At 38.0% G+C, this 27,839-nt stretch overlaps 1 protein-coding gene across 5 annotated transcripts; it reads right to left on the bottom strand.

Moving 5' to 3' along the window:
- LYPLAL1 (lysophospholipase like 1) lies at window positions 1-25,917 on the bottom strand. Of its 5 annotated transcripts, none has more exons than XM_084512524.1 (6): window positions 25,135-25,245; window positions 23,485-23,526; window positions 21,887-21,986; window positions 12,434-12,603; window positions 1,131-1,246; window positions 119-509 (listed from the first exon to the last, which is right to left on the bottom strand). In XM_084512524.1, exons 3-6 carry the CDS (start codon window positions 21,931-21,933, stop codon window positions 270-272), a joined length of 573 nt encoding a protein of 190 aa, XP_084368650.1. In that variant the 5' UTR covers window positions 21,934-21,986; window positions 23,485-23,526; window positions 25,135-25,245; the 3' UTR covers window positions 119-269. The 5 variants fall into 5 exon arrangements, with proteins under 5 accessions (XP_084368649.1, XP_084368650.1, XP_084368652.1 ...); XM_084512526.1 differs by having other exon boundaries at window positions 23,485-23,783; window positions 25,135-25,244; XM_084512523.1 differs by lacking the exon at window positions 23,485-23,526 and having other exon boundaries at window positions 1-509; window positions 25,135-25,249.
- Between the last annotated feature and the right edge of the window lie 1,922 nt (window positions 25,918-27,839).

Genomic DNA, 27,839 nt, shown 5'->3' with positions numbered 1-27,839 from the left:
TTATCTACTGAATATCGTTTTATTATTTAAGAATGTTTTTAATATTATCAGTCATTATGTTTCACGGACTGGCATGGACACATCTTCAAAAACTAGGCAAAACACAAAAAGAAACCCATATGATAAAGTGAGTTTTAATAGTCAACACCATCATGTCAGTACTTAAGTGAAGTGTATGGAACATAAGTGTTTACCCGAAGGTGTGCTTATACAGTGTATATATGATCTTAAACCCAGAAACATCAGAAAGTATATGAAAGCTGCATCTTTTATTCATTTGTCTCTGCTGCTTCAATGGGCAATTTCTTTAGAATCCAAGTTTTTAGTTTTTCTATTTCAGTTCTGTTTAACTCATGATTAAGGTTTGGAAAAGTATGAAGGGATGTTGACACTCCCAGTGACTTTAACATCATGTTGGTTTCTTCACCCCAAGAGTAGAGAACTAATTCATCTGCAGTTCCATGACACTGAAATAATTCTGGAAGGATGCTTTTGTTTTTTTTCAAAGTCTAGATGGAGAAGAAACACTGTTAGACACATCACTACAATTTTTCAAAGAGTAATTACAATTACATGGTGACAATTTACATAGCATTTCATTTACTTATCTGCCTTTTAGTGTGCATATCATAGTGTCTCTACAAAAGCACAGAAGGAAATATAATTGAAAAAAACTGTACTTCAAATTCCCATGTGCTACCTCTTGACAAATTATAAGGTTTATATTTAGGGCTACGTCCCTCTCCAAATAAGTGAAACAGAAGAAATTCAAGACAGCAGGTGGAGCCCATGAGTGTTATAATTCACTACAAATTTTCAAAGTATATTTACATCTACAGGGACTCGAATACCTAATGGCAACTTGCAAAGCATTTCATTTGTTAATCTGTCTTCTACACTGACTTACTCTGAACACGGTAGTTGTTCTGTCTGTACAAAAAGCAACATAACATCAAGGATAATTTTAATGCCTTGTCTCCCTAATACACTTCTTATCTATTTCCAGGAAATGTTTTAAGTTTAGAATATTAATCTATTGCCTCAGATGAAGAAACACTATATTTGATTTTAATTATCATGCTTTTCTTTTAACTAAGCAATATTTCTGTAAAAGCTTTTCACATACTCACCTGGTAAACAGCAGAGTCTTTATTGAGAAAACTAGACAGCGCAAAGACTCCTGCCAGATCTTGATGAAACCTATATGCTAAATGCATTGCCATTCCACCTCCCATTGAAAAGCCTCCTACAATGCAACAAAAGAAACAAAGATTAGATTTTACTATGTATTTATAACCCAGTGTCCAGTTTGATTATTTTTATCTTCAGACTTTTATCTTTTATACACAATGCAACTGAGAACCACTTTGAATAACAGGAAGATTATTATAATCTTAAATCAAAACGATTCAATTAAGAATTGAGTGGGCAGCTAAAGAACTGCTAAGAAGTCATTGCTGGGAAAGAAAAAAATCAGCCAAAACACTATTTTAGAAGCTGTTTTGTGTATAGTCCCCCCCAGGTACTTGAATGCCGTGGCTACATATTCTGTGTTGTTAACAAAGCAAAAGCTTTAAACAGAGAATTCTCCCTATTTTTGTAATGCGACTTATTTTCCCCTTAGGCTAATATCATTAATGCATGAAAGATCTGTTTTACTATTGTGTGTAACTGATAAACATTTGCATCATTAGACTACCACACAGAGTTTGAAGTATTTTTTTTTATTGTTACTCCTTCGGATAGATAATAGGGAAGACCAGCAACATACCCCACCCGAGTTCTAACAAGATCTCTGAATTAATGGCCTTCTCTGTTCCCTAGGTCTCTTAAACAGCACCAATTCCTCATGCAAGAATTTCTCAGGGATGTTTTTAACATGACAAACGTTTACTCGTTATGAAAGAAATCCAGACCAGTGCATTACTTCACAAGGACACAGTATGTAGGATATTATATTGACTATATCCACATAATTACTACCAGGAAGAATGACTGGCTTGCTAAAACATCCTCAGAATAGAGATGACAATTGGCAGGAAGGCTGTGACTGCAATTCTACTCAGAGCAGCTTTAACATACAAGTACTGGTGATATAATTGGTTTGTGGCAGGCTGTTAACTGGTGTTAATTAGCTGCAAAATTCTGCACACAGACCTTTTCACACAAAAGACATGAAATTAGAGATTGAAAGAGAAATACAAAAGTAGCAGACAAAATATCCAACCATTTTGGCTTGTTACGCTTTTGGAGTGATCAAAAGGAGACTCCAAAATCTCCAAACAGCTCATTTGCAAGGACAGTGCAAACTCCTATGGGTTGACTTAGTGCTGTCCTATGCAGAAGTTTCACACAGTTGCAAGACAAAAGCCCAGTCAGAAGCAGCAGTGCCTATGCAGCACTGAAATTGAGCCCAATGAAACCGAGCAGTTTGGACACTTCACTAGATCCTGGGATTACACGGGAAGTCCCTGGTGCACACAAATTCAGAGACAAACAGCTGCATTCTACAATTACTAGTTTGGTCAAGGCAAGACAGTCCCTAATGGGTAATTTTCCAGCATGTTTAAGTGCAGGTCCCACCAGGTCTGAGACCCTTCAAGCCCACAGTCCATCCTGCACCATGACCAGAAGATTTACATAAGAATTTTTCCTGCAAACATTAGACTAATCCAGACAAAGTGTTTTCTTTCTCTCACACAACATTTTTTTTTTTTTGATTTCTGATCATTTTGTTATCAGAATTTCTATTGAATTTTTGTTTCTACTTACTGTCACCTTGTAATCTTCAAAATGAGTATTGCCACAACTGTAACTGAATTTTCATGACTTACAGAACCTGAATCTTAGGGAGAGAGTACACAGCTGGGAAAACTGGAGTTTGGACTTCCTTTGTAAACAGTCCTCAAATTGATTCAGAGAGTTGTATCATCAAACCAGGTGATATACCTTTAGCTATGCACTGGAGAGCTAGTAACACCCTGATATTTATGTTTGGTAAATAAAGACAGGACCTGATATTTATTCTTTGAATCAACCTTTAGTTTAAAGTTAAAAGAAATATGCCAAAGTGCCCAACGGCAGTACAGAAACATGCATAGTTACGGAAAAGAAGGAACAAGTGTGAGTAAACAAATTCAAAGCACACTTAAACCTCACACAGCCCTCACCTGAAATTTTTGAGAAAACCGTCTTCACAAAAATTTCAAATATACCACTGCAAAGGCTTTCACCTGGATGATCATTTCCTACCAGATATGTTCTTTGTCACATGTATGAGAATTTGACAGTGAAAAAAACAACTGCACAAGACTCTCAGAGTAACCTCAAAAATTACAACGCTATTGACTCTGTTCAAAGAGAAAATCACAGCTTTCTGAGAAAGTATATAAAAACAAAGCAAGTTACACATTTATTACAGAAATAACCTGTCTCGAGCTGAATTTTTCTTTATTCTCTGCTGTGGAATCCAGTCTTTTACTTTGTTCATTTCCTTTTGATCATTCTGAATAATGCTGTTCCCTTCCAACCAGCCACTTACACTGTAAGAGATCCTTCTGCATTTGTTTACAAATATTGCCCATACATAAATAAAACCTATTTTAAGTGTTTCAGAATATAATAAAGAAAAAGTTTGTATTGAAAACTCATTACTAGTTTGTAAATGATTTAATCTAAAATTTTGTACCCAGTTAGTCACAATCTGGCAACTCTATGTGCAATTACTCACCAGCAGTCTTTGACAATGCAGTCACCTGCTGTTTAGAAGAATATTAGGTAATGGTGCTTTCATGTGGCTCATACTACTATGAGAAAATGTAATACATAGGACTAGTTCTTTGAATTTGGTTTTCCAGGGGAAAAACCTGAATTTTATCACTTGACACCACAATCATCTCTGAGCAAATGCCATATAGTAAATACTTCAGAAATAACAATTTGGATATGCATTTGCAGTTGGAGGCAAAATCTTTCGCTTACAAGAAACATTAGAGAGTGAGTTTGACATAACACAAAAAAGGCATGTTCATTCAGTTACCTTTATAGAATTCAAATTTCAGATTCAAAAAATAAAAGGGACAGTACAGATACTACATGAAATAATGTATGAAGTGACAGAACTTAAGCAACACAGAAACGTACAAATATACTCATGTACATTGACAGTTTCAATATAATAAATACTGAAACCTTACAGCATTGCTATGCAGACTGTAATAAGTTAAGATGAAAAATATCACTACATTTCAAACGTGAATTGGCAAAATACAGCAAAACCCTTCAAGACAAACCTATATGCTAAGAGAACAAAGGCTGTACACAAAGTTCAGAATTCACCAATGTTTCACACAATAACTGTGTTTATTTTCCATTTTTCTGCCCCTTATCTGTTTTAAAGAGGTCTGTGATTAATGCTTAAGAGTTAAAATACAGATTAGGTTTGTAATGTGCAGGAGCAGTGACCTAATAGTATTATTTCTCCTTCCATTTCAGGAAAGCAATTAGCCATTTGCATTAACTTTCCTGAATTACAAAGGAGGTTTATGCACAGGCTGAAACATAAATGTATACAAAATGGACTCAATTCAGTAAAATAATTTCATGCTTACTGCAGCCAAAGCTGCCCTTGAGCTTCACATTCAGGCTTTACGTGCTTGGTGGATGAGGGAAAGGATGTGGATGTGGTCTACCTTGACTTCAGCAAGGCTTTTGACACTGTTTCCCACAGCATTCTCCTCAAGAAATTGGCTACTCTTGGCTTGGACTGGCGCACGCCTCGTTGTGTTAAAAACTGGCTGGATAGCCGGGCCCAAAGAGTCGTGGTGAATGGAGTCAAATCCAGTTGGAGATCAGTCACTAGTGGCATTCCCCAGTGCTCAGTCCTGGGGCCAGTCCTCTTTAATATCTTTATCGATGATCTGGATGAGGGGATTAAGTGCACCCTCAGTAAATTCACAGAGTTAGGTGCGTGTGTTGATCTGCTTGAAGGTAGGAAGGCTCTGCAGGAGGATCTGGATAGGCTGCACCGATGGGCTGAGGCCAACTGCATGAAGTTTACCAAGGCCAAGTACCGGGTCCTCCACCTGGGGTGCAATAACCCCAAGCAGAGCTACAGGCTGGGAACTGAGTGGTTGGAAAGCTGCCTGGTGGAGAAGGACCTGAGAGTATTGGTGGATAGTTGGCTGAATATGAGCCAGCGGTGTGCTCAGGTGGCCAAGAAGGCCAACAACATCCTGGCTTGTATAAGAAGCAATGTGGCCAGCAGGTCTCGGGAAGTGATTGTCCCCCTGTACTCGGCTCTGGTGAGGCCGCACCTTGAGTACTGTGTTCAGTTTTGGGCCCCTCACTACAAGAAGGACATCAAGACCCTGGAGCGTGTCCAGAGAAGGGTGACGAAGCTGGTGAGGGGTCTGGAGAACAACTCCTACAAGGAACGGCTGAGGGAGCTGGGCTTGTTCAGCCTGGAGAAGAGGAGGTTCAGGGGCAACGTTATTGCTCTTTATAAGTACATTAAAGGAGGCTGTAGCGAGGTGGGGGTTGGTCTATTCTCCCATGTGCTTGGTGACAGGATGAGGGGGAACGGGCTAAAGTTGCACCAGGGGTGTTTTAGGTTGGATATTAGGAAGAACTTCTTTACTGAGAGGGTTGTGAGGCATTGGAATGGGCTGCCCAGGGAAGTGGTTGAGTCACCATCCCTGGAGGTCTTGGTTCTATGTTCTAACCTAGACAGTTCTGTAATTCAGCATTCCCCACCAGCCCCTTCTTGTTGGTGATAATGAGGTCCAAGATAGAGGAGCCAATAAAGAGAGGTGCTATCATCTGGAGAAGAAAGCTATCATCAACACCTTCCAGGATGCCTTAATCACTTTATTACAAATAATGATTACGGATTTGTGAAACACCAAACCATGTCACTTTTCAGGTCTTTCCAGAGCATTTTTTTTTTTTTTAAAGTCATCACAGCTGTTTTTCAAGAGTAGAAATCACAGTGGCAGGAAGCAATCTTCATTATTCATATTTAGTGCACGAATTCTGCCACCTGCATAGGGTACAGATCTGCTGCTTGCAGAGACAAAACTTGAGATCTTGTATGAGTTACTTTTGCAAAGGCAGAAACTGCTTTGTTACAGCACAGCATCACAGAATTGTTATTCTGAAGAGAAGTAACCCACTATCAAGCAGGATCACCTAGAGCATGCTGCACAGCACAGCATCAAGAGGAAGAGAAATAGCTATGCCCCAGGCTTTTATAAGATAAAGGATACAGGCTTGGGTGTAGTGGGTTCATCTTGGAGTGCTTATTTTAAGCAATATTTTTTCCCTTGTTTCTCTCTAATAGAGATCTTTCATCTTCCCTGAATTTCTTCAAATTTGTCAGTACAGCTTCAGTAACAAAGTGGCAAGAGATGGATGTCACAGAGCCTGTGCCAGCACAGTGCAAGCAGAGACAGTTACCCTTCTGTTCTATGAGGCTACACCAGCAATTAGAAATTGCCTTTGTCCATTCTGTTATCATCACAATACATTACATACTCCTTTTTCTTTCAGTTTTCCCAGCATTTTTCATTCTTAATTTCTCATTTCTTTTTGAGATTTTAACTTAGAGTTGCTTTAATCAGTTTATCATCATGAATTTTTCCCTAAAGCTACATTTCAGTTTACTTTCTACTCTCCCTAGGGACTTTCTGTGATTTACCTTTTATTAATGGTAACAGCAAAACCTTGTTCTACACATCATCTGCAAAGAAGCTGACTTTCTGTTCTGACCTTCCTTTTTCATACATGAATAGAAGCATTATATACATTTAACAGTGCTCATATATGTATACCAGAGAAGAGTACAAAAATGCTAGTGGAACAGCAAATTCCCGTCTCTACAGAACTCCCAGAACACTGCTCCTGTGTAAGTGCTTCAACATGTACTTTGTCTCCAGTGAATTTCCTCAGAGCAGCAATTTTCTCCTTTTAACCTATCTGTGAAACTTTACCAAACACTAACCTTACTCACTAGCAGAACTGAAATGAATGGTTTAACCCCTGCTAGAAGTGTGTTACTCTGTTTGTAACTCTGTCTTTACAACGAGAAAGACAACTTCCCTTAACTGCATCAGATACTTCCTCTTGTTAGGAACATGAATAAATTTACTATTCAGCCTTCTCCCCAGAAAACAAAACAAGCTTTTACATGTGTAATTTAAGTGGCTCAAGTTTTACTGCTTTCTTGTAAGAAGTACACAATAGTTTATAATGCATAATTTCACAATAAAATTACAATCCAGTTATGCATTTTTTCAACTGAAACAGGTGGTAGAGGGGAACTCAATATGTGTATGTAAGCAATGATAATTTTTTTTAAGCAATAGAAAAAAATAGGAATCATGAAAAGTCTCAAAACAATTTTTACACATATTATTACTGTATCAAAGTATTGCTCTTATTGCTCTATCTACACCTCATGTGTGTTCATGATTGTTTCTAAGAATGACAACACAGTCCTGCTGCAATATTTACCTGACATTTTTATGGGCAGTTCACTCTTAATATTGAGCATGAGTTCTGAAATATCTACAAGTGCAGAACCCCATAGCCCTCATGTGATTTTGTGGTGCTCTGCTCAGATGTGAGTACCTCTTCAGGCAGTCAGGCTATAACCATCGGGATGGAAAAAGTTGCATGACAATGCTCCAAATTTGCTCCAAACAAGATTAGTCCTAACTTAGTATGCATGAGGTACAGAAGAGGAGTACATCTGATGGCAAGTCAAAATGAAACAAGGGAGGAAAAAAAATTCTGCAAGAAGGAAAAAAGACATTCACCACCTTTTAAGTATAGACATGGTCTAACATCGATGCCAGGCACCAAAGAGAAAATCTTCTAGTAAGAAGATCAAACAAGCCATTCTGTTAAAGAAAGGTTTCCCCATTGTTAAACTCACATTAAAAAGTAAACTTAGAAAACTTCCTTTGCAACACCTCCTTCATTTATGCCTCAGCTTTGCTTACTATTTCCTTCCATATTCTTTATCTCATACCTTTGTTTATCTCATACCTTTGCTTCTTCCATGCAATCTGATACACTGAAACTCATCCTGAATACTAATCCTCCCTCTTTTCAACCCCTTCCTTGAAAAATATAACATTTTCTGTTTCTTTGCAGAAAGTACCACTCAACCAAATCTCTAGAAACTATTTGCTGCACTGCTTGCAGCTAAAATGTTTATCTTTTGTAAAACAGAGGAACTGTAAATGAAAACATTAAACCACACGAACATTTTGGAAGCATAGATCTCAGAGCAATCCTCATAAAGATAACCTATTGCTTCCTACAGCAAGGTAGCAGGTCTGGAGATAGGTAGGAAAAATAGTGCTTTACTCTGAAGCAATGAAAATTAATGTAAACTTTTCTGATATTATGGGGGAGATGGACTAACAGTACTGCATTGAGCCCAGGACCTCATTGCCATAATTTAGATAAGCCACAAAGCCATGCAATAGGTAGTACAGAACAAAGTCTCATTTGAATTGTAGTGACAAATGGCAATGCGAAACCATAAATTTACTCTTTGAGAACAAGGTATTAAGTCCCTCTAAATGAAAGACAACATTTCGCTAATAAAGACAGAAGATACAGAAACTGAGATGACAGCCAAAGCTTTCAAGGCCAAAATCATAAAATACCAAGGTTGTAGGTGAAGTAGTTTGCCCAGTGTTTTAATGATTCATTGTTGATTTTTCATCTTCCCATATTTACAGTATCCTCTTTCTCTGCGATGTCAAAGCCAAGTTATTTCCTCCCCATCCCATTCTCACACGCACACAAGAGATGGAAACGCTAATATTTACACACACAGAGGCACAGAACTTTCATGTTACTTCCACCATGGTTCAGTAGCTATGTAAGAAGTCTAGCAATAAACAAAAGTGATTGTGTGTCTTGTGTTATTGTTACAGTACAAGAGGTTAGGAATCATGCATGTGTTTTTTGGCATACAGTCAAATCTACAGGACTGTTGCTGAAAGTTTATTTTCACTGGCTGCTTACACAAGTGACTACAGGTGGCAAAGCCCAATGTGCTTGGATCAGCATTTCTACACTATACAAAAAGTGACCTGTAAAAGGAGGAAAGTACAAAAACAAGAACAACAGAGAACAAAAGGACGGCCTTTCAGTGAAACGTAGTTGACTGAAGTGAGCAGAATGAGTATGCTCCAAATGAGAAGTGGCTAATTCTGTATTTTTACACACTATCACAACAGAAGTGGTAAAAAAGAAACTGACGAAACAGACCCACCACACCCAAAAAAACAAGTCAACTTTAAGTAGAAAATTAAATGATTATCCCACATTTCAAAATGTGTTTATTTGCTCAACTAATTTAGTAATGAATTCAGAGACATTTATATAGGACTACATTCAATTTTTAGTAACGGGTACTATCAAAGGTCCAAGTGTCATAATTTGACTAATTTTATCATATTCTTATCTCCAAAATCAATACAAACTACTTAAAGGGTTATTTGCAAGTGCTTTAGCCAGGAAGACCAGTAAGAGTAACATCAAAGGAAGTGACTTCCATTATCAAATTCAGAGGAAGATATTTTTGAATATTTAATACTTCAGTAAGTTTTTCTTCCTTCCCCCTACAAGGTCAGGGAAATAAAAACCTCAACAAACCAGAAGTCCACTTCTATCAAAAGACCTCTGTGTGAGGGGGAAAGCAACACATCAAATTATCAGGAAAAAAGAAGGGGCAGATGAGCCACGTGCCACTATAAGCTGGTTGGTACCGTGAATTTACTTGTGGTTTTTAATAATACTTCATCTCCAGTGCATTAAGTAATTCTTTAGAAGCAGATTCACAGTGCAGCTGTTAAAACCAAGGTTGCTGTGATGTTTTTATTGATATAGAAAATGAGGGGCATGGCACAACCAGACTCCATCCTCAGGTTTAGAGTTCAGCTCTACAGGCAGCTGCTTCTGGACTTCAGAGCTAACTGTGCTACCCAAACAAACAGCACAGGCTGTAATTTTTCTCAGAACACATGATCTTACTGTACCCATAATCTTCAGCCTGGTGGAAAGTTTGAATGACTCCAGAAGGACAATCATCCCCCAGAATACCAGGTGCTCGGCTTCTCATTTTCCACTGCTCAACTGCCTACCCCTGCTTCCCCTCTCATCCCACTTGATCTCCTTTATGCAGTGCTCCCTAAGATCTTGCCTTCTTATCCCACACCTCAGAGCTGTCAGCAGCTGCCCACCTTCCTGCTTGCCCAACACCTAGCTCACCCTCACCTAACAATATCTTACACTCATCCTCAGCCTGTAATTTCTAGTTCGCTATTCCATATAAAACCATAACCTTCAATCTTGTTACCCTCCTCATACTTACTTTGTTTTCTTTCCACTCATTAAAACCTCCCACATATTGCAAAATAGACTGTCCTATAACCCAGTTCTCCTTAACCCTTAATCAACCATCTCATTCCCTGTGACTCCCTGTTTACGCAACTGCTCTCAGCTTTTGTTACTTAGCTGAAAAGGTCCCCCACAGCTCTGCACAGACTTTTGTCCCTGCCCTCCAGTCCCCTTCTCAGCTATTTTACCTGTACCTTCTATAAGGCATGTATCATTATGGGCTGTATAATTTGGTGCTGAGGGACTGAATACATCTTCATAAATAGTGGCCTCACATTCTCTGTTGATGAAAAACATTTTAAAGCTGCCAGGTGCCTTTACAGGAATTGATTTTCTCTAAGAAACAATGCCAGAATCTGGGAAACTATTTACATAAAGTCCCACCTAAAGCAACCAAGGATGTCACATTATGTTGACTCTGACTGCTATTTAAACCAGCCTTTATACACAGAAACCTCACAGGATCTGTTCAGCTTCATTCTCCATTGGACCCCATGGTTGCTAATCATTAAAACCAGCACAAAGAAGGCACAAAGTTCCCACTGAAGAGCCCAATCTTGTGCAGCCATATGTGACAACTCATTTTCCACTAGACAATTTTATTTATTTTTTAAACAGATTCCTTTCTGCACTTTGGCTGGAGCTATTTCGGGGTTGCCTTATTTGGTTTGTTACATAAAAATAAGATTCAACTCTACAGAAGCAATATCTGTAACAGAGTCAAGGAAACAGTACCTTACTCTACAAGCCTGAAACCAATGTTTGTAAGAACAAAGAAAGTAAGTATCAATACTTTTTTTTCCTTACAGAGGAGGCATGCAAGTATGCAAAGAGAGGGACTTCCAAAGACTTGCTGGAACAACTGGTGCATATCAACTTCCTTACTCTGTTTACAACTTGCAAAACAAAACAAAAAAAAACAAACAAAAAACACAACACAACCTTCCATACTCTGTAGTCTCAATACTACTAATTTTGAAGGCTATAGAGAAAGGAGAAAAGCCTAGTAGCAAATTGGATCTGTAAACAGAACATCTCCCAGCTCACCCTACAGAAAAGCACCTGTGCTTCTTCAGCTGTTTCCAAGTCATCAGGTATAATACAGGAAAGACAGATCAAAGAGTGTGCTGACAGCCATCCAAAACAATGCATTCAGCAGCCAGGGCAGCAAGCCAGAAAGGGAAAGTAAACAGAGGCCTTCAAAGAGCTACATAGGGCTGGACCAAGAAAACATGTAGGCTGAATGGTAGTGGCTCCACCACGCAGGAGCTTGATGGCATGACTCAGTTGGCCATAAATTTAAAAGTTCCCACATTAAGAGTTTTTTCCCTAACCTGAAATAGTTTGTGGTCTAGGAATGGGATACTGAGCCAAGGACTCCTGAATTCTCATTCCCTCTCTCATGCACGCTACTTCTTTGGCCTCAACATCCCATTACCTATTTCATAGAACTACTGTGAAGGCCACTGGAAACCTGTGGAAATTAAGAGGGACAGGAAGACAGACATATGAAATATGACAGCTAACACATCATTTGTTATCAAGTGTTAATCTTTAGTGGTGTAACATGAGACTTGTTTCCCCATGAATTAACTTAAACCAAAATGTTTAGAGCAGTAAGAAAATCTGATTACTTATATGCTACCTCTGCATTCTCCAAAATACAAGCTGCTTTGGGGAAGTATGCTTTTCCATCCTTGAAGAGGGCAAAAAGCAAGAGGTATATATTTTTCACTGTTTCAAGTAAAGCGCTGCTCGCTCTTGTTTTAAATCATGATTACAAGTTACAATTTACAATAAAAACAGTTTTAAGTTACACTTTTGAGGACACTGCTTGCAGTTAGCCTCATTCACCATCTGATACAAGTTTAAATAACTATTTAATATCCTTAAGGACTGGCTGCTGAAGGGGTTGTTTAACAGAAGCAAGGCATGCTCATGTGAGTTCAGGGTGGAGTAATTTCAAAGTAGATCTCAATTAGAAGGATTAAAATAAACACTTAAACAGTCTTACCTATTAGTATCCTGTTCTTTGCAATACCATTTTTAATCTCATCATTGATCAACTCTGTAAGTCCCCGACACATAGAGTCAATGCTTTCAATGTGTTCAGGACAGTCATTAGAGATCTTATATCTGTCAAACCACACAGTGGAAAATGCTCCTTTCATGGGTGTATATGGCCTAGAGAAGGAAGAGAAACAAATGATTAATGAAGCATAAGATCAAAGTGGTCCACATAACTGAAAAACAAGAACAATTCACTATCTGCCCAACGAAGGCAAGAAGGAACCTCTTTCAGCTCTAATTCAATCACTTTATTTTCTTGCACTCAAAACACCATCATCCTTCAAGAGTGAAGAAGGCATTTGGCAACTATGTAAGATGCAAGTTTCAGTCAGTTCAATGTCAAGGTTCATTAGCTCAGCTAAACACTTTCAATCATAATCCTGTCAAGAGGTTCCCAATCCTAAACAAAGCTGGGGTTGAAGTCTACCTGGGAACAGGACAGACTGAAGTAACTGCTCAACAAGACAACTTTGAATGATCTAGTTTTATGTGATCCAGTTGTCTTATTTTTGTTGAAATTAACAGGAGAGGGCTATTACAAACCTCCATGTATTTATAGAAAATTTCTTCCTTCTGTTAATTCTTTTCTTAATTAAATACAGCCACCCTCACCTGCATGAGGCAACTATCTCAAAAGTAACTGAAATAAATGCCATGGAGGTACTGCTTAGTTTGTAGACAAATTAAAGGCATAATACTTTTTCCTTCCATAATATTGTGTTGTCAGATCAGTATTTCAAATTCTTTAACTTGCTGCCCAAACCTCAGGTAACCATAAAAGGTACAATTTAAAGCAGCTTTCTCTTTGTTTTTAAATAAAGAAGATAAATTGAGCTCTAAAATCCCAGGAAAGGTCATCTAATTGCCTTGCAACAGTTTCACAAATAACATATCAAACACAGTGCTTTGAGATCGATGCTTCAGCTCAAAACCAAGTCCTCTAAAATCCTTAATTGCAATGTTTAATCAGCTGGCACATATTTCATTTTTACTTAAGCTCAGATGAGTTCAGATCAGATTACAGATCAGATTTGCCTAAAAACAGACAGCCTTTGATAAATTTGTCTGGATGAGAACCCACTGAAAAGCTAACATTGACTTCTGTACTCTTGACTTTTTTCAGTACTAGGATTAAACAAAACCACAGCTAGCCTAAAATGAGAAAGCCACTGTTTCAATTATTCTTAATGAAGGAACAAATTCTGCTTTTATTAATACCAGAGGTTTCATGTATGTAAATGTCTATTTCAAACACATGAATACTTCCACAAGCAGAAGCGTAGAAGAGGCTGATGACTTTTTGCATTACTCAGTCACACAGGTCAAAAATGAGAATGCAGATTTTCTTCTGCCAGGTGCTATAAAGATGAAATATGTAAGACTCATGACAAAAGCTGATGAACCAAGCATAAAGGAACAGACAATGAACAGCAACAGACAAGTACACACACACTACACTGTTTCATCTGTTTGAACATAGCCTCAGTGAAAAGTATGTAAAAACTGAAAAAATCTGCTGTTACTCAAAATGGCACACATGTATGTGGTCAACTTTAGTACTGAGCACACCTTAAGTTGCCCCTCATTCACTCAATACAAAACTAAGCATTTACTTAAGCACTAGAATTAACATGTACTTTTTAAATTAGCCCTTACTTCTCCATTAAAAAAGTAACTATTAAAGTACAGCAAATTCAGTGGAAATATTTCATACACCCATCAACTGAAGATAAATGAAAAAAATTGTTTTACTTTCCTAGCATTAAGACCATCCAGGACTCTTCCCAAATGAATTCATCAACACCTAAGAAACAAGATTACAAGTTTCTAATTTACCTAAGTTTATCAGTTTCTAAGAAGAGCCATTCCAGTCAAAAAAAAACAAACAGTGGATTCAATGGAGTTTCTGAAAGTCACTTGGATGATTTGATGTACAACAGACTAAGCACTTCAGCAAACAACATTTAATTCATGGTTTAGGTTTCTCAAACACTTGTACATCAGTCCTGGTAAAAACGCTTAGCAGCTAGAACAAGAATGCTTTATTTTCTAGTAAAACCAGAGTAACTTATATATATGTTAGAAAAGATGTGTAAGGTTTTAGTATTAGTACAGTATGACAGCCCATGATTTTCATGTAATGAATATACATATTTTGCCATAAATAAACAAAATATACTACAAAAATACTTCCCTGTAACTGAAAGATAATTTAGAATCAGTACAAAGTCCATGATGAGACTTGATCAAAACTCAGGACTTTTACCTTTCTGTCTTTGCAAATTCTTCAAAGACTAATGTGTCTTAATCCCACAGGAAAAGACCCCCAAGCAAACAGGCAAGACTCTTTCAGCTGTCTCAAAAACATCCTTGCAACCACTCTTGATTTCTCTGAAATGCATTAAAAATAACTTTTACATAAAGCTGAAAAGTAAGATTCTTTTAATGGTTCACCAAACTGGCACATCTGTTTTAGTCATTCACCTTGTTCCTTAAATAAATCCCTTTATTAGTTGGCACACTACAACTCAGACATTACCACGGTAAACAAATATGTTTGGCATGGAACCATCTGTACAGCTCCAAGAATACAGCACAAAATTTCTTCATACAATTAAACCACAAAAGAAAAAAATTCCCTATGTTACATTGACAGAAGAGGCTGGACTAAAACACACTAAAGCAAAGAAATAAGCCTGGAATGAAGTCTCCAATTAAGCGCAGCATGGTCAGCTATGTCAGTTATAGACAGTACGACAGTATCAGGCCAAATGGTCACTTCAAGTTTGGATTTTTAAGTTTCCTAAATTCAATCAAAACTTGAAAAGTTAGTCCAAATGCACTTTTCTGTGTGCCTCGCTTATTCGCTTCTTAAATGGTATTGAAAAATAAAGCTCTCTGTCCCTAGACCACATGCTTTGGAAACTCTGAATATAAACATATAGCCCTGCCCACATGCCAGACTTTGGTTTTTTTTTTTTTTTTTGAAGGATGTTTTTCCCTTGCTTATTAGGCCCCTGGAGCACACAAAAGGTTCAAGAATGCAAGCAGTAATACCTCCATCTTCTTCCACCTACCTGAAGCATGAAGGCCTATCCATGTTTGAATTGTGTCACATAATTTGAAGTAACCTTAACAAAAGTGGAGAGGAACCAAATAAGGCCACACAAGGTTCAAATGCAGATCTAAAGACATATAAAACTCCATCTCCAAAATGTTATTAACATAGCAATTCAAATAAAACTAGATGTGTTTTGTTTGTTAACCAATAAATCACTGTCCCTGTCAAACATTTTAAGAACTAAAAAGATACAACAGCAAGAAAACTAGCTGCTTTAAATAAGAAGCATGAGACAGCACCTTGATAAACAGTAAGCATTTTTCCCCCAACTCTTCCTCCTAATGAAAAATTGTATCACTGCCTTTACATTCAGCACTACTTACCCTGCTAATACAGACATAAACCCCAAACCACTGGTGCTGGCTTATAACTTTCTTGAAGTTCCAGACAGAACTTCCTGAGGTGTCAGACAGAATTGGGAATTTATCGTGAAGTTAGGCTTCAAGATTCACATAAAGGAAGACATGTTTGAATTTCTGAAAATCTTTAATTTTGCTTCCTTCCCAAATCCATCTCCTTTCAGTTAAGAAGCACAGAGTCACATAAGATTTTGTAATGCTGTCTTTTAGAAGTCTACACATCCCTTCAAGAAAATCTACAGAGCACATTGCCAGGTTACTCAAGTTCTAGAAGCAAGTCTTGACTCTGTTAAAACTGATGGCAGTTTTTCCAATGAAAACAAGTTTACTCCCCAGTCTGCAACAGAAAACCTGGTTCATAATTCTGCTTTTGATTCCCACTATCTACTTGAAGCAAAAAATGAATTACATAAAGGTAGGGGGAAGGCAGAGAATCCACTTATTCAAATCAGAAACATTATGCAAAGATCTAATACAAGTTATACTTTATGCTAAATCTGAGGCTCGGCACAGCCTACCAGTGAAACTTTGTGGTATGGTAATACAGCATACATATCAGTTTTTTTTTCCCCAGGTGTAGGGGTGGTCACTTGTGGATTTGTACATATCAGAGAAACAGCAGTAATGCTGTGGTTGAGTATGCTACAAATTACCTTTCCCACATTACCTGTGGCTGCTTCATAAATTCACTAAAGGAAAATTGCAAGAGGCAAACCAAGGCTCTGATCTGATTCAGTTTTCCATTAAGGGATTGAAAGATACTTCAGTTTTCAGAACGGTATCCCTTCACAAGCTGGTGGCAAAGAACACTGAAGATGGATGAATTATATTAGTTAAGCACAAAAGTATTCTTAAAACTCTATGAAGACTGTCAGGCAATAGCACAGAATGACACAACTTAGAATCCCACAACAGCTTGATGGAGGTCCTGTATGTAAGAGACTATCTCCAATTCTTCAGCATTGGAAAGTGGTTGAAGGATGAAAAGCAAAAGGAAGGATGTTTAAGAGTGTGATGTAGTTAAAAGGATTAATAATCCGAGATTATTGCCGGTTGGCTCTCCCTTGTCTCCCTCAAGCACTATTAAAGCATCTCTTACAAGAGCTTATTGCATTCCATGTAGTATTTAGTATATATCCATGTTTTCCTCACCTAATGGAAGAGAGGCAATAAAAGGAAAATATGAAGTTTGTCCATATGTGCTTTCATCATCATTATTCAGAATATGATAAATTTCTGCTTAGGAGGAAGAGAAAAAAACTATCCTGTAATACAAACCAAAACCCTTTTTCACTTGTCCCTCAAAATTCCACTTCTAAAAAGACGTCTTTGTGTTAAATTTATGAATGAGGTTAGGGCTCACAAAAGTGAAGGATTAATAACATTTGCTTGAGCCAAACATACTATGATAGGCACCGTACACACTCCCCAACGCGGCTCCGCCAATCCATCTCAAGTCTGACCTGCAGTACCCCTGCTGCTTTTCCAATCCTAGGCCTCTCACAAGGAGAGACTGCCAATGTAGCTGAATGGTGCCAAACTGTCTGGTGGTTTTGCAATATAGCCAAATGGGGACTGTGATGAGATGAAACTCATTTCCACCCATGAGCAGAGCAAAGATGCGAACCTAGGTAAAAGGATGGAGACCAGTGCATACAATATTGAGAAGCTCAGAGCAGCCACATAGTTACAGACAACGGAAATTAGAATATATTGAAAAAAATAGACAAACTCTGCAGAGACATATTGGCCATAGAAAGGTATGTTGAGTGAATGTCAAAAAGATCCACAAAATAGCCTGAGCAGTATTTATAGTTTACTTTCTGACTTGCAAAAGAGGAGGACTGTCAGAATGGAATGCTAGACAACGCAAAGAATCTTTGACCTAGATTTTTAAAGGGAATTATAGAAGGTAAGGTATACTTATTAAAACAAGTGGAGCCTAAATGGTTTTAACTTTACCACGTTAGCTCCTGCAATGCCAATTTAAACTATCACTTTCTATTAAAAAAAAAAAAAAAAAAAGGTTAAATTGGGTGGTATTCAGTTCTGATTTAGAAACTCAATAGAAACCTAATGTTTAAGTCACAGGCATAGCAGCTGAAACAGTATTTAAAGCTGTAACCATTCTGACCCAAAAACAAAAAAAAAGGAAAAAGGAAACCCTTTCCTTTAAAACTATTACTGTAGACGTGGCTTTAGGGATTGCATCAGATACTAGATCTACAAGTTGAGATTCTGCTTTTTAATTAGAAGATATGCACTAGCATTACAAGGGAGAGGAAATACCAATTCTGTTGTCTTTAGCAAGTTAGCACTGGTCTTGAAAGAAAGCTAAAGCTGAAAGAGCAATCTACTAAAATAAAAACTTCTCATTTTCAGTATCCCAGTTGCCCATGTTACAGAGAAAGTAAAAAACCTTCTCTAAGAAGAATAATCATAAAATTCAAGTTTGTAAAGCAAGACATTTGAAGAAAATCTGTACGTACCACCTTCAGGTATTTAATTTCCAAACACATCACACTTTCAAGTGACTCTTGCTGCATCACGTTGAGTCTTCAGATCTGTGTATTATTCTATGTATTATTTACGCATGCAAGAATTTTACTGTGATTTGCTATTAAAACAGCTGCACAGTTTCTATCTTCATTGTTATTTTCGGTCAGGAAACAGGCAAATTTGAGACACTTAAGACACCCCACAGTGATGGAGAAAGTGTGAAAATGCTGCACACATTTTCCTGTTTGGGGGACATCCAGTGCTTATTCTCTACATAGACCCTGTATATTATATAAGTGAGTGATCAAATAAAAATAAGCCTTTATAAAAAAAGTCTAGAGCATTTTACAGAGACCTACAGAGAACAGTACAAAATATTTCTTATAAAACATAGTTCAGAACTGTTCTATTGCTTGTACCCATATAAGGAAAGTACCCTCTATAGTGTTTGCTGAAATCAATGCTAATCAAGCAGAAAACATGTTTTAGAATTCTTCTAGATTACATGCTGGGAGGCTTTTCCAAAATAAATTTCAAATGTATTGACTCTTGAATCAAAACATGTCTGAACATCTGATGCTGTAGTAATAAATGAAAAACACATTTATCAGTGCTGGGGATAAGATCTATATAAACTGAAACACAAAATCAATCCACCTTCCACAAAGAACAAAAAAACATAATGTTTCATTGAAAAATTTGAATTCCACTGCTTTTCAGAACTCTTTTTTTATGTGCTGAAGAGCATATAAGGCCAAATCTATAGATCTACTTATCAGCAGAATTGTATCAGTCAGAATTGTGAAGAGGTATTTCTGACCTGCACTTTATCCTGCAAAAGCCTCTAACACCGTAGTTGTATCATCAAGCCTGCTTTTACTGGCATAGCTGCTTTGAGGGTGTTCAACGTGTATGTGGTAAGCTATGCTGGAAAAGACAGGAGTTTACAGACTATGAACTACATGTATATCCACATCAGCAGTATTTTGCCAGAAGAACCTATTAGCCAAGCAAGCCTATGCCTTCAAGCTTCTTTTTGATTTCATCATCAGTGTAAAAACCTACTGGCAAGCTTCACACTCTGCTCCTAAAATTGACAATGCAGTGGCAGGTTATGCCATCCCTCTCGTCCCTGTAACTTTTTTTTTTTTTTTTTTACCAGCACCCCTCTTTATTTCCGCATATTCAAAGGCTGGATTAGACTTTCTTCAGCATTATCTGTACACCTGTGGGTATCATTATCAAGGACACTTAATTCTCCTGTGGTGCCAGAAGCATTTAGCATTCTTGTCAAAACATATATATGTTTTATATGTGTGCATGTGTGTATTTATATTAATATACACAAAATCAGAGCATATATTCAAGTGGCTAATGCAGATAAAATTATTTTAATGTTTGCTATTTAATTTTGGATGTTATAGGACTTGTTTTTCTTTTCTGTGGACAGAAAGAGAGCAAACATTGCAAACATTCTAAAATGCATAGTCTGTTTTGAACTTGAATACTAAAACAATATTGAAAAGGTCTGCAAAAGCTTCTGCTACTTCTGTTTCCACCAGTAATCCATGTCCTCACAAACTTCACTTCTCATTTCTGCAAACAGTGGCAAACATTACTGTATTAAGGGTTTCTGTTTTATTTCACTGTGTCAGCTAATGGTGCTTATCAGCAACAGAGAGTTCTACATCAATATTCCTAAGCATACCTCATATTGCCAAATACAAACAGTATGGGTACTTTTTTTTCCTTTGAATACAAAACTGCCCACAGTTTTGCTAAGAAACACTTCTGAATCAAATCCTAAACAACTTCAATCTGCTCTAGAAAAGAGTAAGAATGACCTCAGCTTAAAAAAAGAAAGAAGTTAACTATTATTCACATCTTGCAATTACAACCATATATTTCTTCTCATCCCTTTACCAAATTAAATAAAACCAAAGCCTTCCGATAAAAACAAATTTCCCAAAATGCCAGTCATTTGACTCTGATCTTACCGGTTTATAATACATACATACTTTATATATGTAGTTATCCAAAAAAAAGAAAAATACTGGACCTCAAAATTGCAGTGGGATGGAAAAGTGAAGCACTGGCCTAATAGACACAGTCTGAAGTGCTTTGGCTGCACGTAACGTGAAGAAAGAATTTCACAGGTAAGCAAAGCCTCAGCATTTCTCCAGTACTTGCTGTTGATTGGGAAGAAGTGGAGCCCATCAACATGTTTGATACAATACTGAAAACTCTAGCCATCACTTTAGCCTGTCATTGATGAGGTAATGATCACATTATTTACAGACAGTCATATCCACTACCTACTAACTCCAAATACACTGCTTCAAAGACTTCTTCTCATGGGCTTGATTTTTCTGTAACAGTGAGTATATGCACACAATCTCTCAATGTGCTTTTCCAGTTTAAGTAGATCACAAAAATACATGGTCAAGGAAAGGCTTTTCACATATTAGTGAGCACCAGACAAAATCTAGTCTTATACTTGTTTATACCCTCCAAGAATTTTTTTCTTTCAAACCTCTGTACCTTGCAAATTCATGTAGAATGTCACAATTTCCTTTCCCTTTCAGCATTCAACCACACTTCAGAACAAATTCAGATTAAAACTTAAGTCCTGTTATCTTTAAAGGAGACATTTTCCTAACCTTGGCCCAAAGACACCTTAAAAAATGGACTGAGAAAAATTAAACATCTTTGAAATATAAAGGTGAGTCTTTAAGTTGCTAAATATGAAGGTAGGTACCCAAGTTCTGGCCTTCTCTGGTTAACCTCCTTAACTTCCAAATTGACAGGAGTATATATTTCATCTCTATTTCTAGTATACCACTATGACAAATATCATCTAATAACAAGATTTTACTTACAGCAACCATTGAATGCAATTCTCTTTTAAAAAGTTGCACCTGACATAAAGTAAACAAAACGTGTAATTTTAAATTCCCAGTCCTTCCTCCAGTAGCTGAAGATCTTTCATATCCTACTTGTCACAAAGATCAACCACCAGTAAGCACTGAAGCTTGGCATTGAATTCAACAAAGTATTTTAGTGGTTAATTTATGGAAGTTGAAATAGGTAGAACAGTGACCCATACTACAGCTCTGTGATACCATTACAACACACACTGGAGTATCTTCTACTTGCACTGAGGATGTAGAAAGAGGCCACAAGGACAATACTTGAAAGTGAATTAGAAACTGACTTATATGAAGTCATAGTCATTCAGATATAGCTATACAGATGCAGGACAGCAATGTGCTGTTGAGCTCTGATTTTTGTCAAAAAGCATATACACTAAGAAAGAAGAAGGAAATGTTATCACAGTCTGTACCAATATTCACAAGCATACTTTACAGTACTGTACTACAGTAATTTAATCATACTGTTAAAATATACTGTGCAATACCTGGCAGGAGCTGTTGGATAAATTACTTTTATATGCTGGAAAGCCATGTCTTGATTCAAAATTTGTTTTATCCATGTTCTTGCTCCTTGGCCAGTATCACCTGTACCACAATGAAGCATACAACAAGAATTATCCTGTGCATTTAGAAGAAAAAATATACAATGTCAAATACATTTAAACTAGATTTCTAAATTAGATCTGAATTAGAAATTACAAGGTTAATTCTTTAAATTGTTTATATATATATATGTATATATATATATATGCTTTAATAACCTAAATTGCTTTCACAATGAATATGGACTCAGATTCCCAGAAACAGACCCTTTATTTATTAAGCTTAAGCTGTTGAGACTCCTACTTTACTACATTCAGTGGCTAAAGTATCTCCTAGTCAGGCCACAAGGCTTTATGTCTTACTTGCAACTTACCTTAGTTGCTGGTAACAAACAAACAAAACACATACCAGTGATCATTTTAAAAAGTGAGTTAGAAAACCTGCTGCTTCCCTTAGAAAAAAATGGATCAATAAAGCAATAAAGAAGACCTTCACATTTAATTATGCTAGTATTATACATAAGCTTTAAGCAAAGTATCAGGCAAACACCTCCAAGTTATCATAAAAATATTGAAGATATGAGTTTGAATTCAAGTATCTTGCAGGCCGCTCAAAAATATTAATCCAACAGTTCCATCTGAAGACTAGTTGAGATCTGATTCTCAGCGTGCTTTTTTCCTAGTCTTATCAAGACTATAGAAAAAAACTCTACTGACTGAAGGGCAATGAACAGATATACAAGAACTCAAATGCAGCACGTGTTCCTTGCAAACAAATATACATCAATCTGAGTTAGTCTGCTCCAGTACTTTATCTCAGATTGGTCAGGTTGACTTTACAACTCACTTTATTCCATAAAAACACCCAAGGCACAAGAAAAACTATTGTCCTAATCCAGGCTTACTGACATGGTTTATTCCCATCAATGACACGTGAATATACCAATTTATTCCTAAAGTGATTATAATTTCCCAGTGAAGGTTTTCTCTTGCTTTACCATTCACAGAAAATTCAGAGACTTATTTAATATGTTCTCAGAAACAAAAAAGGAAAGCAAGAAGGATCCAAGCCCAGCATTTTTTTTTTTTTGTTTAGAACAAATGGCCTATGAAATTCTGTTTGACCTAAATATTTAAAGTGGCAATTAAACAATAGGGTCCCCAAACCAACACAGACCTTATTTACCTATTTGAAATGGTAAAAATTGAATTTCAGTCTTTAACTGGATGCTCCTGAACACAAGCACTTTCTTTACACAAATCTTAAGGTCTGAAATCTAAATGCAACCTCTCAGAAGACACTGTTGAAACCCAAATGTTTATCTTAAGAAAGAGAAATGCCCTCATCAATAAGCTTTTTTTTTTCCCTGCACTTTTCCCCCCCTCCAACTACAAAGCAAATCTACACATTTCAAGTACTTGCACAGGACCAACCCTCGTCAAAGTAAACCTAAGCAACTATATAAACAGTTGCAGGATTAGTACTTAGGTCTTTGTAAACTCCTTAATGATGCAGAACACATCTTTTATTATTTACTCACATTTCTTAAGCTTTGCCAACTTCAGCACAAGGATCTACAGTTCTTGAGCCAGTTTGTCAATGAAAAATTAACAGAAAAATCAGTAAGTGATAGAAAAATTGACGATGGCAATGCGTGTGGCAGGAGTCCCCATAGCCCAAGGGCTCTGCAATCTGCAAGCACTTGTAGGCAGAGATAAAATATTTCGATTTGGTACGAACAGGATTTTGAGGAGAGGGAGAGGAAACAGCAACAGACTTCCAAAGAGTTTGTCTTTCAAGCTGTTCGTAGATTTCAACATTATGTTCTTCTGACTGTTACTGGTAAGAGGCAATTAACAGTCAGATCTGTTACAGACCTGAAATAAACCGATGGTAACACTGTCTTTTTCTCCCCTCTGAAGTAAAACATGAATTATTTCCCTTCAAAATAAAGCTTGAATTTTCAAATTTTGTTCCTGCATTTGTCAAGTAAAGTTGTAAACTTACATGTAAGTGCATGTTACAACATGCAAAGTTATACACTGAAGTCTATGAAGTTACTGTACATCTGTAGTTTGATTTGTCCATTTACCTTCCTTGGTGAGCTATGAAACAGATGGATCCTTTATTTAAAATCAGATGTACAGCACTGGTAATTTTCTGGTGTCTTTCTCTACCTTTTGGCATCTCTGTTCTCCACTTTTTACAGTTTGTCTGCAGCAAGCATTATGGATTCATGCCATCTGACTGCCACTTTCCATCATAAGTGCTGTACAGAAAGCACCAATTCTGCTTCATGCGCCAGCCCACAGCAACAGCACTGTGGCCACCTCTGCTTTAAATTCTATTCTGCGGAATTGCTAAACTAAACCAAATAAAAGCACCCTTCTACTTCTCCCTCGCAAACACTATGACTGAAATCGTATCAAAAATGAAAAATTGTAGAGTGCTTTAACCACATGTGGCATTGACCTCTAACCATAATCTTTCCTTACTCCTCCAACACGAGAGGAAATTATTTCCTCAAGCATGAAAGCATTAGCGTTAACAAGAGTGCTGAACACATCTTACCAAGCCTTTCACTTTCATTTTGTAACATGCAAGATTTGAGAAGAGTGTAATTAAACGATATTACAGAAATTAAATTAATTTAATAAGCACCTACATCTTTGTTAAGCTAAATGTAATCACTAGCAAAAAGCAAAGGTTAGAGATAGGCTGAAGGAATTAAGCACTTTGACGTGTGCACAAAGGCCAACAGAACAAATTTCCATGGCTTTGAATCTACTAATCTGTAACCTATGACCACTTTTTTGTTGTTGTTGTGTAGACTTTTTTTTCTATCTAATGGTCCTGCCCACAGACTGCTCACCGATACGGCTGAGGCAGGGGGTTACCAGTGGGCACCAGCCAGCACCCTGCTGTTAAGGCAGTGTGCACAGAGAAGCACACATTAAAAGAAAGCAGCGATACCCTGCCATCAACCTGTGCCCCCATCCTCCGCACCAGGCCGAAGGACCAGGCGCACGGGGCACGCCAGCTCCGCGGGGACACGAGCGCCCGGAGCGGTTCCTCCTCGCCCTTCGGCCCCGCCGTGCCCAGGAGCCCGCGGAGCAGGCAGCGGGGGCCCGCCGAGCCCCTGCCCGGCCGCAGAGGGAAGGAGGGAGGGGAGAGGGAAGGAGGCAGCCACCTGAGCCGTGCAGGAAGATGAGGGAGGCGCTGTGCCGGCCCGCGGGGAGCACCACGCTCCGCTGCAGCGCGCCGGGCGCCGCCATGCCCGCAGCTCTCCGCCTCCTTCTCCCTCCCTCAGCCCGGCTCGGCCCGGCCCAGAGGCGGCCCCGGGCTGGCCCTGGCCCTTTCCCTGGCCCTGCCCAGCAGCTGCTGCCTGCCCCTGCCGGCTCCTCGTAGCGCCCGCCTGGCCGGCAAGGGAGCATCCCTCGCCCTTTTGGCACAGCCGGGCTGCGGAGCGACAGCGCTCACGCTTCTCGGTCGCTGCAGCCGGGTCTGAAAGGCTGGAGGCTTTACACTGAGAAGAAATAAATAAATACATAAATACATACATACATACATACGAGGGGTTTGCCTCACCGCAGCTCTGCCCAGAGCCCCCAGCTCCAGGCACCGTCGCTCCAGGGGACTCCAGGGGAAGCGGCTTTGTTATTGGTTCTTGTCCAGCAGTACTGGGCTGAGCTCACTGATTTTTTCCTCTTCATTTGCTCTTCTTCAACCTTTCAAATGGCGTTGTCTTAGACTTAAAATAAGGTTTCCATAGGTACCTATAAATCATTTTTATTTATTTATTTTTTACTAGGCCAAGTAAAAATCTTGCCATGCTCTCTGAGTTAGGCCTGGCTCTGAAGTTCTTGCTTTTAATTCCATACTCTGTTACTGCCATCTATTTATAGAAAGCACTATATCTGTACAGACACTATATTTAGAAGTGCCATATGGTGAGCAAACCAGGGATCAAACAGCAAAGGGAGGGGGGTGGAGGGTGTCCCTTTTATGTAGCTTAGATGTTTGGAAATGCGATTAGGCTTCAGTCGCACCAGGTGCACATGTGCGAGAATAAAGGCCCCATTGGCAAATGAACTGAGAGGCAGGTGGCAAAGGGCCCTTTGATGGCTCTTTCAGACCCCATTTCAGAAAGTGAAAGGTCTGCAAGGGCCAGAATAAAAAAGGTCCAATGGCCGTTTGCAAGCTTATCTGACCTTAATTCATTTCTGAGCATAGTGGCCCAGATGTCCTTGGTAGGTTGTACTGTGCTGCTATATGGGAATAAAAAGTAGGAGTACGCTTTCACATGTTTACTTCTTTTATTATTATTATTTATTTATTTATGTATTTAAATATGTTGATATGCACTTTCATCAGGGTCATAAGACTTCTCTCTAGTAATGTGTAGATTAACCACCTGCCTTGATGCTTTGAGGCTTGCAGCACTGGAATAAAGATGACCAAGCATAAACTTCGTTATTGCCATTTCACTAGCCAGGTGCAGTGTGATCCAGGGGGTGAGCAGCAAGTTTACAGATTAGTTTTGCAGTTCATCATGAAGTATTTTGGCAAGCCACAGGGGCACACCTGTTAGTCCTTAAAAATGTAATGAAACCCTAGCCTCTTGAGGTAGCATGTTATTACCTTAAGAATGGCTTGTGGGTTAAGTAGATGAAACATTGGTGTGTGTGTGTAATATGAAGAGCATGCTGTACTTGTATTTTGGTATTACTGTCCTGCCTACTATTTTCCTAAATATTTAGGCCATGAAATCTTAGGGCACCAGTTAAAACTGAAGTGACACACCAGCATGTTATGATGTCCCTATAAGAATGTTAGCAGCTGTCTTTTTAGTATAGCTCGGAGCATTCTGCAGCTGGTCCATGAAGTAAATAGAAGAAGGAAAAAATCTGATAGTTGTGGAAAATGAGAAAATTGCATGTTGGGGAAGGATGAAATATCCCTCTTGATATATCCAAGATTTTCTACAGTCTCATTTTACAGTCTCAATTCAAAAACGAAATCTCAACAAAGTGGTATCACCCAGGCAGTCAGTCAGTATTAGTGCTTGATAGCTGAGACATGCTTTACTTTTTGTTTGACTTTCAAAATACAAAAATAATAATTATATTTGAGACATCAAGGTTCTATTAAAAAACAAACAAACAAACAACAACAAAAAAACAGTTTAGCAGGGAAGTTTTAAAATCATGATTATAGGACGTAGCCATTCACTTCATACTTATTTACAGTAATTTAATACATCATGTTGTCTTTCATGGGCAACATGATGATAGTTTTGTGAGGGCTCTTGTATGTCAAGGATGACTGAACAAAGTACGACAGTGATGGGTGGACAAACTCTTCTACGCAGTTATGGCAACAAACCATCATCAAGCCTTTTTAAAACTATGGTTTTTCATTCTCTGCCTTGATGAGTTAGAAGCTTGGAGGTACAACATTTCTTTGTGCCAGTAAATAAAGCTTGATGCCAGGAACAAAACAAAGGATAAAATATCACACCATGCAAAAATAGTATGCTAGGATTAGAGGATTTTGTGTGTTGTTGTTTTTAAAGAGAAACAGTCAAGTTCTAAAATTTAGTTTCTTTTCCCTTGAAAAACAAGAAAAGAGCTATCTTTGTCTTTCACTGAATGAAGAGGGCTTCAGGGAAAAGACCACTAATTTTCAAAAATTAAACACAAGTTAGCCAACAGTGTAGAAACTTGGGAGAGGATAAGAGCTGTGAAAAAAAAAAAAAAAAAAAAGGAAAAGAGCTGAATTACAGTTCTGATGACAACAAACTTACTGTAATAACTTGTTATTACAGTAAGTAATAACTGTAATAACTTATTACAGACCAGAGGAAAATCCATTGTTTAGGATTTTTAAATTGCA

The sequence above is a fragment of the Aythya ferina genome (assembly GCF_964211825.1).
Source record: "Aythya ferina genome assembly, chromosome: 3".
Taxonomy (NCBI): Eukaryota; Metazoa; Chordata; class Aves; order Anseriformes; family Anatidae; genus Aythya; species Aythya ferina.
The sequence above is the reverse complement of the archived record's forward strand: the minus strand, read 5'-3'. Positions and strand labels throughout refer to the sequence as shown.